Source organism: Physella acuta, unplaced genomic scaffold, assembly GCF_028476545.2.
Source record: "Physella acuta isolate Inbredline_101_S28 unplaced genomic scaffold, ASM2847654v3 ptg001468l, whole genome shotgun sequence".
In the NCBI taxonomy this organism is placed as follows: domain Eukaryota; kingdom Metazoa; phylum Mollusca; class Gastropoda; family Physidae; genus Physella; species Physella acuta.
The window spans coordinates 62501-78802 of record NW_026732983.1 but is presented as its reverse complement, the minus strand read 5'-3'; the positions used below and the strand labels follow the sequence as shown (position 1 = coordinate 78802).

The window sequence follows — 16302 nt, the reverse complement described above, 5'->3', positions numbered from 1 at the left end:
TAATAGATGGTGTATCAGCTAAGTAAACCAATGTAAAAAAAATATTAATTTCCCATTAAAATTTTGTATAGGATGTAAAGCATTGACATGATTTTTTAAACCTGAAATAAATTCAGTCTCAAGACCACTGCAATTTTGTTTTCAGAATCCATAAAAGTAGTATCTAAATATTAACTCAATATGATCGAAAAACGCATTTGTACTGCTCAGTATATCTTAGAGTAAATAGAATACTGTATTAAAAGTCCGAGTCGGACATTGGCGGTTCTAGAAAATGTTTTCTCGGCCCCTATTTGACAATTTTACAAGAAGATGTGCCCTCTATTCACTGTTTGAAGTGGCTTCACGGGACCCCTAATTGAAGTGTCGGCATTATCGAGTTGGTAGAGCTCATGTTTCCTGGACTTAGGGCTTACCACACTATACCTTCATACTGAAACAAGCAAAATACTTTGTTGCAAACCGGACTACGATGTTGACGTCCGGTTGCTTAGTCGCCGGCTGAATACGTTGCTGACACTGGCTCGGGCACTAGCCAATAAGGCCGTCGTTGTCTAGGTTGTCTAGGGGTATTCAATAATTCTACCCGAGTCAGCTGCAGTAAAATAATTAACGGGACAGGAGACCTTCTTAGTTTGTGCTGTTTATTAATTCGCTGAATGCTTGTTCTGCTGAGCGAGGCTTCCCCTAACCGCTAATGTCGGTAGCGCTTTGTGGCAAATATGCTCTAGCGAGTCATACCGCACATAAATAGATCTAGCCGCAGCTACAGAATGACCTGTTTAATCTAGGGTTTGTCTCGTTGGACAAGAGGTCCCTTCATAGTTAATATTGTGTTTATTAATGTTATGTTATTATTATTGACTGATTGCCGATATTTGGCTCAGTGAAAAGGTTTAAAATTATGATTTAGTAATTAACTCAGTTTCACAATCGTTTAACTTTTAATATATGAATTATTGGCATTGGAGTAATGTTAAAACTTAGATTAGCCTGGAAGGGGCGACTGGTCTTCAGGGCGGCGTGGTCACACTTGCTCACACAGACCTCTGTACTGCCTAAGTTTTAGCCCCAAGCTGGCCGGCTGTAAAGACATTTGACAATCTTCCTAACATATGTTTGCTATAAACATTCATTCAGACATCAGACATACAATTTTATTATTGTAACAAAGATAATACTACATTTAAGTTAGCCTGACATAGGGTATACAATAAACATCACTAGAAAATATGCTTAATATTATAACAGTACAGCTAATAAAAGTAAGAGTAATTTACCTTCCAATGAAGCCACACAATCCTCTACACACGTTGCCAAACGTACGTTTAATTTCTCCGAGGAGAACAAGTGCCGTAGCACCAAAATAAGTATAATATGTTATGTTGGCTAGTGCCTTAGCACCAAAATAACGTGTACCTCCGAAGAGGGGAGAAGGTAGATTGACCGGACTGTGGCGTCTCTACCCTACAGATCACATGACAGGCTCCGCCCTCGTGACCGCAGTCCTAGGTCGATGCCCCGGTCAGCCTTACGATACCGCTGGACTCAGGTCCAGTGTGTACCGTTACCTGTGGGGTAGCAAGAAGGGGGGAGAGGTGGAGACACCATGATAGATATTTATAATCTATCATAACACGCGTGTGCGAGAGAGAGAGAGAGAGAGAGAGAGAGTCTAACTAACCTTCCTGTATTTATACCCCTGTTCTAACCCCCTAGCTATTCCCACGGGACAATGAGCTCAAAACTTGTGACCTAACAAATTATCCCCCCTGGCGCTAACAACCCTGGCTACTGGTCAGTATAAAGGCTACTATTGTCCTGTCTGAGCGGTCAGTCTCTTTGAATGTGTCACCTACAGTCCATCCCTACTGTGTACCCTGTAATTATATAGTGAATGGATGTTTGTGGAATTCTGACCCAACATACTCCCCCATACCCAGAGCAAATTGGGCTTTGCACTATTTGCCTAAAACTAAATACTATACTACTATTGTAAATTTGCCTTCGCCCAGCAGATGATATATACATACAACTAAACTGTGTATACAAACATTACAATATACATAATAATATATAATGCATATATAGAAAAAAATATTAAAGAAAAACAAACAAAACAAGCAAAGCTTAAAACAGAATCTACAACAGCAATTAGCACATTTGATGAAAAAAAAATTTAAAACAAAAAAAGAAATATATAGTCTAAATATATATATGTTGCAACCAACGTTCAATAGCTCACGCACCCACTCATTCACGCAAAATTAAACTTCTTTGGAGCCATGTAGAACAATTATAAAATTTCAAGTTGACTTGCATACTTTTTGTTTCTATTTCTATTAGTGATAACACATAGCGAGTCTAGCACTCACGCTTTCAAAATCCACCCTCTATTACTCATTCTCTCAATTCCCTTGATAGCATGTCAGCTATATTCTCTTTTCCTGGTATATGCTCTATAGTAAACTTAAATTCTTGTAACAATAGAGACCATCGAGTTAATCTAGAGTTGCTGTAACTACAGTTGTTTAAATACTTCAAAGCTCGTTGGTCCGTTTGGAGTGTAAAGTGTACGTTGTTTAAGTACAGTGCTAGCTTCCCCACTGCCCAGATAATGGCCAAACATCCCCTCTCAAATGTTGAGTACCTCGTCTCACGCGGCAGCAACTTCCTGCTGACATATTTGACGGGCCGCAGCACCCCCTCTTTAGCCTGCAGTAGCACTGCGCCTATGCCGCGTGCTGAGGCGTCCGTCCTGAGTATGAACGGTTGGGTAATATCGGCCAGGACAAGGACAGGCTCTGAGTTTAAGTGCTCATGTATCAGCCCAAAAGCCCTGTTGCACTCCTCTGTCCAAACAACTTTGTCTGGCTTATCCCCCGCCAAAAGGTTAGTTAATACCGCCTTAAGATTGCTAAAGTTGGGGATAAATTAAGACTTTTCTGAGGTGCCATTACTCCACTTCCCACTATAAGGCCGCGGAAACTTACCTGCTCAAATCCTAGTTCTACTCTTGACGGTTTTGTCATAATACTCTTTGTATTTATCTTTACTCATTTATGTAATTCTCGTAGCGTACCTACACGCAGACTGTAATTTTTGTTTTAAGTCAAGTAAGTAGTCATATGCTAACCCAGTTTTACAGTCTCTAGTTCCTTCGCCTGTAAAAATGGACCTGAGTATGTTCATAGGTCCCTTAACTTTTGTACCGAACATGAATTCGAAGGGTGAATAGCCAGTGATTTCATTTGGGACTTCCCTATAGGCGAACAGAGCTGCCGGTATAAATTCGTCCCAGTCTTCCTGTCTATCTGCTGTGATTTTTCTCAGCATTTCCTTGAAAGTGCCATTCCATCTTTCAACTGCCCCATTTGACATGGCGTGGTACGCCGATGAATGCACAAGTTTAATACCTAGCAGCTTTGAAACCTTGTTGAAAATTTCTGACGTAAAATGGGAACCATTATCCGACAAGATAAGTTCAGGGAATCCCATTCTATTAAAAATTAAGACTAGAGCAATTTGAACTTCAGATGCAGTTATACTTCTGAGAGGTACCGCTTCAGGCCATCGTGTACATAGATCTATAGCCTTTAGGATAAACCCATTTCTCTTCTTTGTAAGCATTAAAGGTCCTACAATATCAATGGCTAACTTGGCGAATGGTTGTCCAACCACCTGTGATCTACCTAGCGGCGCTTTATTGCCGATGTTCTTCTTGCCTTTCTGGCATGTGTCACAATTGTAGCAGTACTTTCTTATGTCTCCAGCTGCGCCTGGCCATCTAAACTCTGAGAAGATCCGGGCTTTGGTTCTAGCCAACCCTATGTGGCCGGCCATGGGTGTGTCGTCGCCTAGTTTTAATACGGTATCTATAAGTGCTTATGGAACGACTAAACGAATTTGATCTTCCCCTCTAATGTATCCGACGACTTTGAACAACAAGCCGTCTACAATTGTGTACTTCTTATCACCCTTTTTTGCAGACTTCCACCAATTTTTTAGGGTATCATCGTTGGACTGTTGTTTCCTAAATTCTTCAGCCGATACAGTTTTGCCTAGGGTGTTATAAGTTTGTTTCCCATCTAGTTTGTTCTTATTTCTGGCTTGCCCTCTTGTTTCTACAGCAGCGATAATACCAAGGTCTTCGTTAGTTGGAGGCTTGGCTCCCCCTACATTGCCGACTATAAGGTCTGCAGGGGGTCATCTAAAAGGACCGCTATAAACTCTCCAGTCAGATAAGGAGTTTCAATGCTCACCGTTGGCTGTCTTAATCGTCATCCTACCACGATTCCATCTACTTCTGTCCACTAATTGTTTCCTACACGCTATGACTACAGAACCTGTGTCGCGCAAAACAGTAACTGTCTGATTGACTAATTTCTCTGAGACGATGGGTAGTTTTCCCTTACAACGTTTTTCCCATTGATCGCTAACAATGTTCCTTATCGGTAATGTAAACTTCATTTGGTTGATACACTGTTCGCAATCTTCGCACTCTCCGCTAAACTCCGGGCTTAGACATCTTTTGTTGTTTCTAAAACTGACCTTCTGTTTATTTCGGTTCTTATCCACCTTCGGTGATTTCTTACGCCCCTGTCGTTGAGTCCACTCGGTATCGACATCACAATCAGCTGCTATATGGCCCTTTAAGTCGCATGAAAAGCATTTAGTTTGTGATCGATGCAAGTTGTTATAAGTCCGTGTAGTTTGTCGAGATGGACCGGGTGACTGGACATAACTATCACTGTCTGAGTCAGAATTCTGTCTATATCTTGTGAATTGTGATCGGCGAGGTCCAGAGTTGTCCCTAGGATGGTGTCTGTATATCGGTGATTTCGAGCTACGTGTGTTGTGTCTATAGCTGTGTCTGAAGTGCGGTGAATTTGATCTACTAAGACGTCGGTCAACTTTTGAGACTGATGGCATTGGTTCTGCTATTGCAGCTATAAGTTCTGTCGGTGCATCTGGAGAGTCGCCTAGCTGTTTCGTCGGGAATATAGCGAAATAGTTGTCACACTGTTTCTCCACCTCGTCAACAGTCCTAGGGTTATGTATTAGTATGTGTTGCCTTATGTCTTTATTTACTGACCTTAAGATTTTGTTTTTAAGAATCAGATCAAACTGACCGTCATAAGTTTTCTCTATCCCGCTTAGTTCGACCCATCTCTTCAAATAATGTCTAGTTCTCCTAATGTAGCCTCCTGGTTTGTCCTCAGAGTTGGCTTTGGATGAGTTAAACCTATTGATGTAGCCTGACTCTGTCAGCCCAAAATGTTTCAGAACTTCTCGTTTTAATTTGGTGTAGTCTTCTTCTGCTCCTAGCTCAGTTAACCAGGCATCACAGCCTCTGTCTAACAGAACTTTCCTGAACTCATGGCACCAATATCTATTATCTAACCCTACCTCTCTAGCTTCTCTTTCAAAAATATCTATCACTACTTCCACCGTTACTTTTTAAACCAATCAGCTTGAGACGTGGGACATATGATTTAGTTTGTATAACTACCCGTTGGTTACCCAAACTTTGTTGCTCCAGTTCGAGGGTTTTTAATTTAACCATTTCTTCTGATTCTATTTTCAGTTTTTCTAAAGCTCTCTTAGCCTCTCGTTCGGCTAACTCCATCTTTAGTTTTGTTTCCTCTCTATGTTTTTCTTCTGCTTCTGCTAGTTTATTTTCAGCTCACTCTAATAGTTTACTCCCTTGGCAAATTTTATACTTCTGGCCCAATACCAAATAATAGCCAAGCGACAGCTTATCTTCACCGCTAATTGTGTTTCACTACTTCACAATCACAGTGGGCGTGTCGGGTAGTTTCTATTGGTCGAACTCAAAGACGAACAATGTCAAGTAGTGTTCAGTGAAAGTCCAGGCACGCAACTACGCGGAAGGGTTAATTGCGGTCCGTGTAGCGTGACCAGCGGGGGTGTACGTCTGACACGTCTTATTCACATGTACGACCTATTGTAACTACAGCGGTTAGGGTTACGCCCACTACAACGCTAGCGGGTGACAACTGTTTGTGACGCTTACGCCGAGACTGCCGTGTATGCTTTATGTTAACGAAAAATTCTCAACTAGCCTACCCTACCTCGAAACCCAAGTAATGGCACTCAGGAAGTTTACTTAACCTCTACGACTATAGAGAATTTCACGCGGGTATATCTAAACCCAATGGTAGAAGAAAACCAGAGTAAGTTGCTTGCCGAGAGCACCGCACGAGGGCTGATACAAAAGGCACTTACCCCAGAGTGTGGTTGTAGGTCAAGAGTGCTTGTCCAATATATCAGCAGGCTGCTGCACCTTCACATGCTCGCACACAAAATACACTGGGCTTCTGGGTTGGTAGACTAAAGGACATTAACGATGAGTTGGGTGGATATCAGCGTAGTCTTCACACGGCTCACTTCGTGACTTGCTGGACTCTGGCCAAGGAACACTTTGTATGGGAACGTTGTTTACGGACGTCTGTTGCAGGAACAGCTTCTAACACGGACAGCGTCTTGTGGGAACTGTTGTTACGGGAGCTCGTTGCACAGCACAGTTGGTTTACCGGAACATGCAATACAGAACAGCTGGTACCAGATCAGCTTCGTACAGGATAGCTTGATACAAGGGCAGGAACAGTTCATGCAGGAACAGCTTCTTACAGGAACAGCTTCTAACAGGAACAGTTGCAATAGCGACAACCTGTGCAGGAAAAATATCATGCGGGAAGCTTCGATCTTGTGATAGGTCCTTATGTCCAATAGGACGAGTCCCCAGATGTTGCAAACCGGACTACGATTATTCCGTCCGGTTGCTTAGTCGCCAGCCGAATACGTTGCAGAAACTGGCTCGGGCACTAGCCAATAAGGCCGTCGTTGTCTAGGGGTATTTAATGATTCTACCCGAGTCAGCTACAGTAAAATAAGGACAGGAGAATTTTTTTTGTTTATGCTGTTTATTAATTCGCTGAATGCTTGTTCTGCTGAGCGAGGCTTCCCCTAACCGCTAACGTCGGGAGCGCTTGTGCGAGAGAGAGAGAGAGAGAGCCTAACTAACCTGCCTGTATTTATACCCCTGTCTTAACCCACTAGCTATTCCCATGGGACAATGAGCTCAAAACTTGTGACCTAACAAATAATCCCCCCTGGCGCTAATAACCCTGGCTACTGGTCAGTATAAAGACTACTATTGTCCTGTCAGAGCGGTCAGTCTCTTTGAGCGTGTCACCTACTGTCCATTCCTACCGTGTACCCTGTAATTATCTAGTAAATGGATGTTTGTGGAGTTCTGACCTAACATACTTCTGTCCCCTCTTCCACCCTCTCCCCCCCACCCCTCCCTTCCCTGGAACGTCGTGCTCGAAATGGTTCTTATCGTTGTATGTAGTTAAACGAAATGACAACTGTCAAAATATATACAAAATGTAATCTATATTTCAGAGCTTCTCTTGCCACATGGATCATTGGGCTTTGTGTGACTGTAGCTGCAATTACACTTGCTCTTAATGCAGTTAAAGCTCCTGACACCCTGTGTGACAATTTTTCACCTAATTTAGAGCTTAAGCGACAGGTTAGTATGCTATTGGTTGCTTGACACGAATCTTTACAATTTAGATTATTTTTGCATTGCCGAATTGAAATGATGTAGTATACATCAAACAATGCTTTTGTGCAACAAAATTCATATTAAATAATTACGATCGTGCTTTTAGCACGTATTTCAAAAAGACACCTGTTGAAAACCAATAGAAGTAAACACATTGCAAATTCGATCCTTGCATCCACATGAATCTAATTTTTAGCCTCTTTTCTAAAGTGTATACTATCAGTAATTATACAATTACTGTTATGTTTAAAATATATTTTAGCCAACGTTAACTTTTATTTTTTTCAAGTATACTGTAATGTAGAAAAATGTGATATTGATGACTTTGTTAAAAATAATTACGTTTCTGTTATACTTCACAACAATTATTCTTTTATCATAAAAATTAGAGAATTTTTTTTTATTGTAAGCCAGCACACAGGAGTTAATGACGTAACACCCTTAGCGGATTCTATAAATAAAGAAACAGCTATTTTTTCACTGTGTACTCAACCTTCCTACAATTTATTATCATAAACATCAATATCCATTATCCCGCGCCCCATCACCCTCCACTCGCAAGCTGCCACTACCATCAAACCTTTCTCAAATAAACACAAATTTCTGTATTAAAATAGTCTTTTTTTTTCTAAAATATTAAATGGGTTGCTTTTCTTGTGGTAAGGGAAGTAATCAATGAATCGCCGAAGACTCGTAAGTATCAAGTAATATTTATTTTAATGACGTTTGATGTGTCCCAACCTGTGTATTTATTAAAAGCTTGAAAACCTGTTTCCACATAATTTTTAATGGATATTGCCAGAATACCTTTTTTTTAAACGAAAAAATGGAATATTTTATAACATATTTAGTTAAATAAGTTAAAAAATGAATTTTGTTTAACAAATAATTACTAGCAATATCATAGTAATTTAACTTACACTTTTATTTTTAATTTGGATTAGTAGAGTCAGGGTGGTGTGGTGACAGGTGAGGTTATATTATTTAATATAAACCACTAAGCTATACACCATTGACAGCTATTGTGTATTTTATCATTGAAAACTATGGTTGTGACATTCATTGTATTACTTTCTAGCAGGGGCGTAGCGAGGGGGGGGCGGGGGGTGCGGACCGCACCGGGTGACACCATTTAGGGGGGTGACACCAAGGCAAAAAATAGCAAAATATATAGAGAAAAACTCGAGGGGGGGGTGCAAATCGAAAGTTTGAGGGGGGGGGGGGGGCGCAAATGGAAAACTTGAGGGGGGGGTGCAAATCGAAAGTTTGAGGGGGGGGTGCAAATCGAAAATTTGAAAGTTTGTCCCTGGGAAGGGTCTCTATGCCTCTGGGGGGGTGACACCATTAAGTGCCGCACCGGGTGACACCCGACCTCGCTACGCCACTGCTTTCTAGCCACTCCGGTCGACTTCAAGGATGGGTTGGGGGCTTTTGTTTTTATATTTAACTTGATAAATATATTCAATACAAAAATAAGAAAATAAGTGTGCTTTAATTTTTTTTAATATAACTATAATTTTATCGCTTGTCATATTTAAAAAATTTTTTTTACTGTAGTATGGTTAAAATAAACTTTTCAAGCATATGTTATTGACATTAAAGAATCCAATTCTTATTCGTTTTTTTTAAATACTATAAAATGAATAAAGTTTTAATGTATAATTATCATGTTCTAAAAAAATCATTTAGCTACGGACGTTTGGTTCAAGACATATTTGAGTAATCTAGTCATCACAATAACATAAAAAAACATTAACAATTCGATCACTTTAATGATCATTTTATATCGGATAGAATGTAGCTAAGTACAAGTACACAATAATATGGCTTGTAAGTAGGTCACCAACTTCTCGTGCTCGTAACTGCTAACTAATATATTTCAAACCAATAGAGTCCTTGCATATGACTTCATGGATCATTCAGTATGTGAACATCCGTCATCGCGGTGTACAGGTCCACATTCAAAACGGTGATCTGTACTGTGAAAGTCGGTGGTACTTGAAGTGGCAGCCGTTCAAGGAATTCCTTTATTTCGACTGTTAAGGGTTATATCAAAACAAAGAGATAGAGGCAGTCAACCAAAACGTAGAAGCCGTCAATTTTTAGCCAATATTTATCGAAGCGGTGTGAGTGAAGCAGAGGCAAAAAAATACGAATATGTTCTCGACACTTTGTTTTGGTAGGGACAGTAAACAATGAACTTCATTTTAATTAACTAAAGAAAACTGTTAATAAAACAAATATGCTCGGCCTTCATGAATACTAATAGCAATAGACCAAAGTCAAAAGTAATAATAAAATTTAATTGGAATACTTATTTAATATTTAGATCTAGAATCTAACTCAAATATAATCAAGTTTTAAACTAAATTACATCTAGATTTAGAATGACTGGCTCCGCTAAATTTAATTACAAAATCAATTACATTTAATTACAAAATTTAAAACTATATTCGATTCTAAATGCACCAATAATAAATATAAAAAAAATAAGCCTAATTATAAAAAATGTAATTGTCTCTAAGATCTAGAATCTAGCTCTAGATTCTAATCATTTTATTTAGCAAACGAAATTATCTGAAATTGAAATAGATCGTATTATATATATATATATATATATATATATATATATATATATATATATATATATATATATATATATATATACACTAGCTGTATGTCATTGCTTCGTTATAATGTAAAATAAATTGAAAGTACTACTCTAAAGAAATAATAAAAACACACAATATAGGCTGACAAAACAAAACAATTTGTCACTCTAAACAAAAAAAAAATTATACATACACTGCAACCCAAAACAACGAACTGCTATCTAACCATTGTAAAAATACAATTTGACATAATGATTCCCATTATATTAAGTAAAACAAGTGAACTAGGGGAAATAAACACTCTCTTAATATAAATATGTGTATTTCTACAAATTTAATTGTAAATGTCAAAACAAATCAATAAGTATTTAGTATGTAATAAAGTAACTTCACATTATTCGTTTGTAAAACTAATATGTTGTCTACAATCAGAATTAAATATATTGTTGTCATAAATGTTTAAATATTACAGCATAATAAAAGTTTTTAAATCAGAGTTTGTATAAAGTGAAACTTTTCATTTCAACAGATTACGTAACTCTAATGGGTGGAACATTCTCAATAATAGCCTACATATAACTAAATTATTGGTCTTGCTGTTCAGATTATTCATTTGTTAAATTAACTACTGTTTTTTGTTCTTTAAAGATCATTTTTACTTCCTCGTATACACGAAGTATAGAGAAAGTCTTCGTTTCAGATAAGAATATTCGAGGAAGTTTATGGGGGATCACTCCCGGTTTAATTTCATATATGATGTAAAAAAACTTCTTTTTTTTAATAAATGTAAGGTGGTGTTAGCAGTGGTGTCATTTTTTCAATGTAATTTTTGAACACCTTGCTTAGCTGACGTGTTGCGGTGTTTATATAGCGTTTATGACACAGTGTAGGCAGCGCGGTGTCTCCCAACATTGAACAGAGTCGCGTTTGTTTAATTTGTTTTGTGATCCGTTTTAACTTTTCAGCGATTTCCGATAACCGGAAGTGGAGCTTTTTCTACTTTTGAAAGCCTATAACTTGAGTACTATTTCAGATAGATGAATGAAATTTCACATGTAAGTAACCGATGTAATTCTCTGCCTTCTGTCAAATTTTGAGTAATTTCCGTTTACCGGAAGTAGTAATGTTTGCTATTTCCGATTTTTCAAAAAAGGCATGTGATTTGATAAAATACTAATAATATTCCACACTATTATACACATTTTGTTTTGCGTTCACTTGGTGAGCAATTCTTTTTTCTACGAGATTCTATTCTATTTTTAAAAGTTTATGTAATTAAAAATGGATTAAAAATAATGTCTATTTCCCGAGTTGCCATCCCCTGTTTTTTTGTATAAGAATATTCGAGAAAGCTTAGGGGAAATTTTTACTCGCGGTTTATTTTACGTAATGATAAGGTATGGATTAGATTACTGTATTGATTACACACCTCTTTACTGGTAATTGTAAAATCAATATTTACAGAGTTTTACCTGTTTCAAAAGCTATGATTCTGGCGGCATGGTACGTTGGTACCTCATCACGCGTTTTCCCAAATGTACTTAACAGATCAGTTCGGGGTGGGTTGTGGGGGGGAGGGGTGGCTTTAACTTCATTTACCACTGTCCGGTCACTTTATATCAATTATCCTACCCAGCATATACCTAGGTGTGACATTAGTGTCGCCTTTACACAATTACAGCATGTCCCGTTTTAGATGGTGAATTGGGGGGGGGGGGGGGGGGGGAATAACCAACTGAGAGTGAACATTGCGTCAGTTTTTTTAGATTACTGTTCTAAACATACATATACATTTAAACATGTATACTGAATCAGAAATAGATTTAATAAGTAACAGTGGTATTATAACCGTATTTTTTTTATATAGAGGGGTCCTTGGGGTTGTGGGGTTTGTAACCCCACCCCCCCTCATAACCTCCCCCCCTCCCGTCTACGCCAGTGTCGGTATGTGTCTGATTTCTTCCCTGCTGGACCACGAGGGCCATGTTTTACATTGGCTGAGATCTAAGAACAGCAGTGGTTGTTACCTCAGATGTAGATTAGTAGTTTTGTGAGGGTTAAGTGGTCTCACGTTTCTTACTGTCGTGTAGATCTATTGCTACTAAATCTTGTACTTAACTAGAGAATCTATAATCTATACTAACTAGATTTAAATAATCTATATATTACTGCATTTCATATCAACACGAATATAAAGATCTTCGATTCTTAAAAGTTTTTTACGTATTGTTCCTGTTCTGCGAGTGCGATGCTCTTAACATATGATGAACATATTTTATTACACGCACAGCGTTACGCAACAGCTGATTGTTTACTGGTGGTGTTCACCACCGTGAAGGTGGACGTAGGTATCCCGTGATTCAGGTCACGTGTTTGAAAGAAATCTAAATTAATATTTTTATTCAATCGGTAAAGATAATAGAAACGTTACTTACACTCTTTTGAAATTATTTGTAATTATAAACAATGATAATGATATAATGCAATATGTAGGGTACCATTAAAGAATAAAACAAATATAAAAAACGTTTCAATAACAAGCTTTTATGTAACAATGCACAAAAAAGTTGAAAATAAATGGTTATCTTCCTAATATTATTATTAGTAAAGGTATCCAATAGATAATATAGCGACCCACGCTTTTCTTTAAAGTTATTTAAATAGTAGAGTATTATTAAAATTTAAGCAAATCATTTATTTTCTACTTTTTCGTACATTATTAGATAAAAGCTTGTTATTAAAACGATTTAAAGATACGTATGTTTTCTATCTCTATTAGGTTCCAACACTACATTAATTTTCAATAGAATACGCTAGACAGTTCTTCTGATTTGAGTATACAATAAATTTATCCAGATCGACCGATAAAGTAGAATTAAACTGTCGGAGGAAAGTAGGCCAAACCAAAATTAAAAGAAAAACAAGTATTAAAACTTCAAAATGTTATACATATATTGATTTAGATTTTGCGCACGATTACATCCTTTATACTTCTTGTTCGAGAAAGTAGCTAGGTGTAATGCGGCCAGTGTTTCTTCCAGACTTTTTTCTCCGGGGGGGCACTTGAAATCTTCGGGGGGGGGGGGGGGCGGTAAACTTTCTTCGGGGGGGCGGACACTGTTAAAAGTATATATTTTCTATATAAATTATATAAATTTCATTTCGTTCGGGGGGGGGGGCGGTAAAAATTTTTCGGGGGGGCTTCGCCCCCCCGAAGAGATGCCTGGAAGAAACTCTGAATGCGGCGAAAACTGTCAAATTTTCATTTGATTTCTTGCACGATTACCATACTTCCCCTATACTCTGTACACAAGAAACTAAAAACATTTGTATAAAATAGAAGCTGATTACATTATACCTAAATTTTTATAATTCCGTTTTTTAAAGTTGGCACAGGCCACAACAGGGGTATAATGTAAAGTAAGAATGTTTTTTTTTAAATCTTGGGTACTGTCAGTATTACTTAGTATGTCTAGTGTGACTTTATGTCTATTTCTCCTATCAGTACAATATTGAGCTGATGGAAAAGAAAGCTACTGCTGATGCTTCATCATCTACGTCACTAGCTAATATGGACTTAATGGAAGAGATGTCAAAACCCATACTCAGCGCTCTGTAAGTGAATTGATAACGTGTTGCTTTTATATCGACACTTGAAGTCTAGGTTAAGGTTGATGTTGATATTGACGCTGACCTTCAAATTGATGTTGATGCTTACGTTTACGTTATATTTTAATTGACTTGGCGTATAGTGAAAACCTTCACTTCATCGACAATGTGGGCAGTTTTTTTTTAATTTTCAATGTATGTACATAAATCTGAATACCTGCATAGAAAACTCAAAACTTCACAGAACTTATAATTTTATCAGATATACTTTACAAATTACTTCGCTTTACTTTGAAAAATTAAACTAAATTAAAAATGCATTAAAAATTGTTTTAATTTGAGGTTGACGTTCAAATGCCCGTTCAAGTTAACGTTTACGTTTGAGGTCCACGCTTTTCTTTATGGTTATTTTATATGGAAATTCATTTGTGTATATATATATATATATATATATATATATATATATATATATATATATATATATATATATATATATATACATACATATATACATACATATATTTATATATGTATATATATATATATATATATATATATATATATATATATATATATATATAAAGGAAGGTGGTCAGTTGCCGATTATGTAAAATGGAGTATGTTTTTGTACATGTACATATTTCGTTATCGCGGTGATACTGTCCACAACAAATATCTGAATGTGCATCAAATTACGCAAATAACATGCGTATAATAGAGCGCTAAAATAGGTATTTATGAAAGAAATATGTATTAATTTAATAAAACTAATTCAGCATCCAGTCAAAGTTTAACTTTTAAACCAATGTTTCGTTAAAATGCATTGTCCACCAAGCCTTGACCCACCTTCAGAGTTGGAAAGAAATCCGTTGCAACTTAGCTCGCCATTTCGACCAATTAGTGATCATAAAACCACAACAAGATACATTATATTGCCTTAATCTCATGTACATTGTGAAGTAACAAAAACGCAGTTTATCATTTGGTGATGTCAAAGAGCGGATAAAACATTTTATTTTAATTCCTTATTCCGTAACCCTGCTCTGGTAACTTACAAAAAATAACCTTTTTGGTACCATGGGCTCAGTTTGACCCCATGGTGAAAATAGGCTTTTTGAGCAGAATAACTGCACTCTATTTTTATTTGTTGTTTACCTTGATCTATTAAGAGGTGACAATGTGTTAGTACGTACAAACAAATATTGCACAGTTCCACGAGCAAATTTGTGTTATTTTAACCACTGTTTGAAATTGTTATCGTGGTAGTTTTCAAAATAATCTGGTCCAAAGAGGGCTTGGGGTCATATTGACCCCATGGTACCAGAGCAGGGTTAAAACGTTACTATATAGATCAGATAATTAGTATATGCAAAGTATGCATTTTAAAATATTTTTGTGTCTTTTAACCAAAGTTATCATTTAAAAATTTGTGATGGAGAAAAAGATTTTTAAAAAGATTTAATATTTCAATATCTACATCTTAATAGTATTTCAGTGTAACGCTCTAGATATTCGAAAAGCACATTTTGGCACTGATATAATGCTGAGAAGATCTATATTTTTCTTTCTCATTCTTACAATCTAAGGCCTATCGTTAAAACATCTGAATATAAGAAAAAAACGGTTTAAAAATGTAAACTTTCCATTTAAGCACTACAAAAAAAAAATACCATCCGAGCAATGAAACAATAGCGAATTCCAAACACCCATACCTGCTTGGTCGACCTCTTGCATTCCATTCGAAGGAGAAAAATTCTAGTCCCTATACTTAGTACAAATGTAGCCATCGTCCCTATACTTAGTACAAATGTAGTCCTCATTCCTGATATTAGTAGAAATTTCACCTTAGTCGCTGTATTTAATAGAAATGTAAGGCCATGTACTAAACAGAATTTTAGCCTGGCCCTAGTTTTATTCCGTATAATAGTATGCCCATTATTCAGCTTTACATTTTATTCGTTTCAGATCATGCGAAATTACATTTAATTACCCACAACTGAACGTTCTTGAAAAAAAGCTATTGATAGTAGTTAGTAATGTGATGTCCGTAAAATCGACACTAAGAACAGAGACATTAGAGTGTCTTGAAATGTTGAAGATCGGCTATAACATACAGACAAATCCTGTGAGTAGTATGGTTTTAATTTGCTGAGTTTAAATATGTGTATTACAATACTTAAAAACTAAATCTACCTTCAAACAATATGTTCCATTTGGCAGATGAAGTAGAGTTCATCAGTTTCTCTGATCGTGCCATATTAAGGATTAATGTGGTCAGAGTTATGTCTATAATTTCCTTATTATATAGAATATATTCCTATTACGGTGTAACGTGCTTAGATAATACTACAATACATGCTGAAAAATAATTTCTTAGCAGGCAGAGATAATCCACTATGCAGAAGAGCTGCGTGCAGAGCTCGATGTTAGTAACATGAATCTAGAAAAGTTCATTGTAAGTAGGTCCACCAGGGTACTTATTTC

The 16302-nt window shown here is 36.9% G+C and overlaps 1 protein-coding gene across 1 annotated transcript; it reads right to left on the bottom strand.

Annotated features, from left to right (window-relative positions):
• Positions 1-2400: 2400 nt before the first annotated feature.
• LOC131928170 (uncharacterized) lies at positions 2401-5629 on the bottom strand. The gene is made up of 5 exons (XM_059284111.1): positions 5524-5629; positions 4290-5324; positions 3978-4196; positions 3137-3857; positions 2401-2917 (listed from the first exon to the last, which is right to left on the bottom strand). Exons 1-5 carry the CDS (start codon positions 5627-5629, stop codon positions 2401-2403), a joined length of 2598 nt encoding a protein of 865 aa, XP_059140094.1.
• Between the last annotated feature and the right edge of the window lie 10673 nt (positions 5630-16302).

Excerpts from the sequence above, each read along its gene's own strand:
- LOC131928170 (XM_059284111.1), bottom strand. The coding sequence starts at position 5,629 with ATGGAGTTAGCCGAACGAGAGGCTAAGAGAGCTTTAGAAAAACTGAAA. Across the intron at positions 5,325-5,523 it reads ACTGGAGCAACAAAGTTTGG|GAGCAGAAGAAGACTACACC; the intron begins GTAACCAACGGG and ends TAACTGAGCTAG. Across the intron at positions 2,918-3,136 it reads ACTAGAGACTGTAAAACTGG|CAATCTTAAGGCGGTATTAA; the intron begins GTTAGCATATGA and ends CCCCAACTTTAG.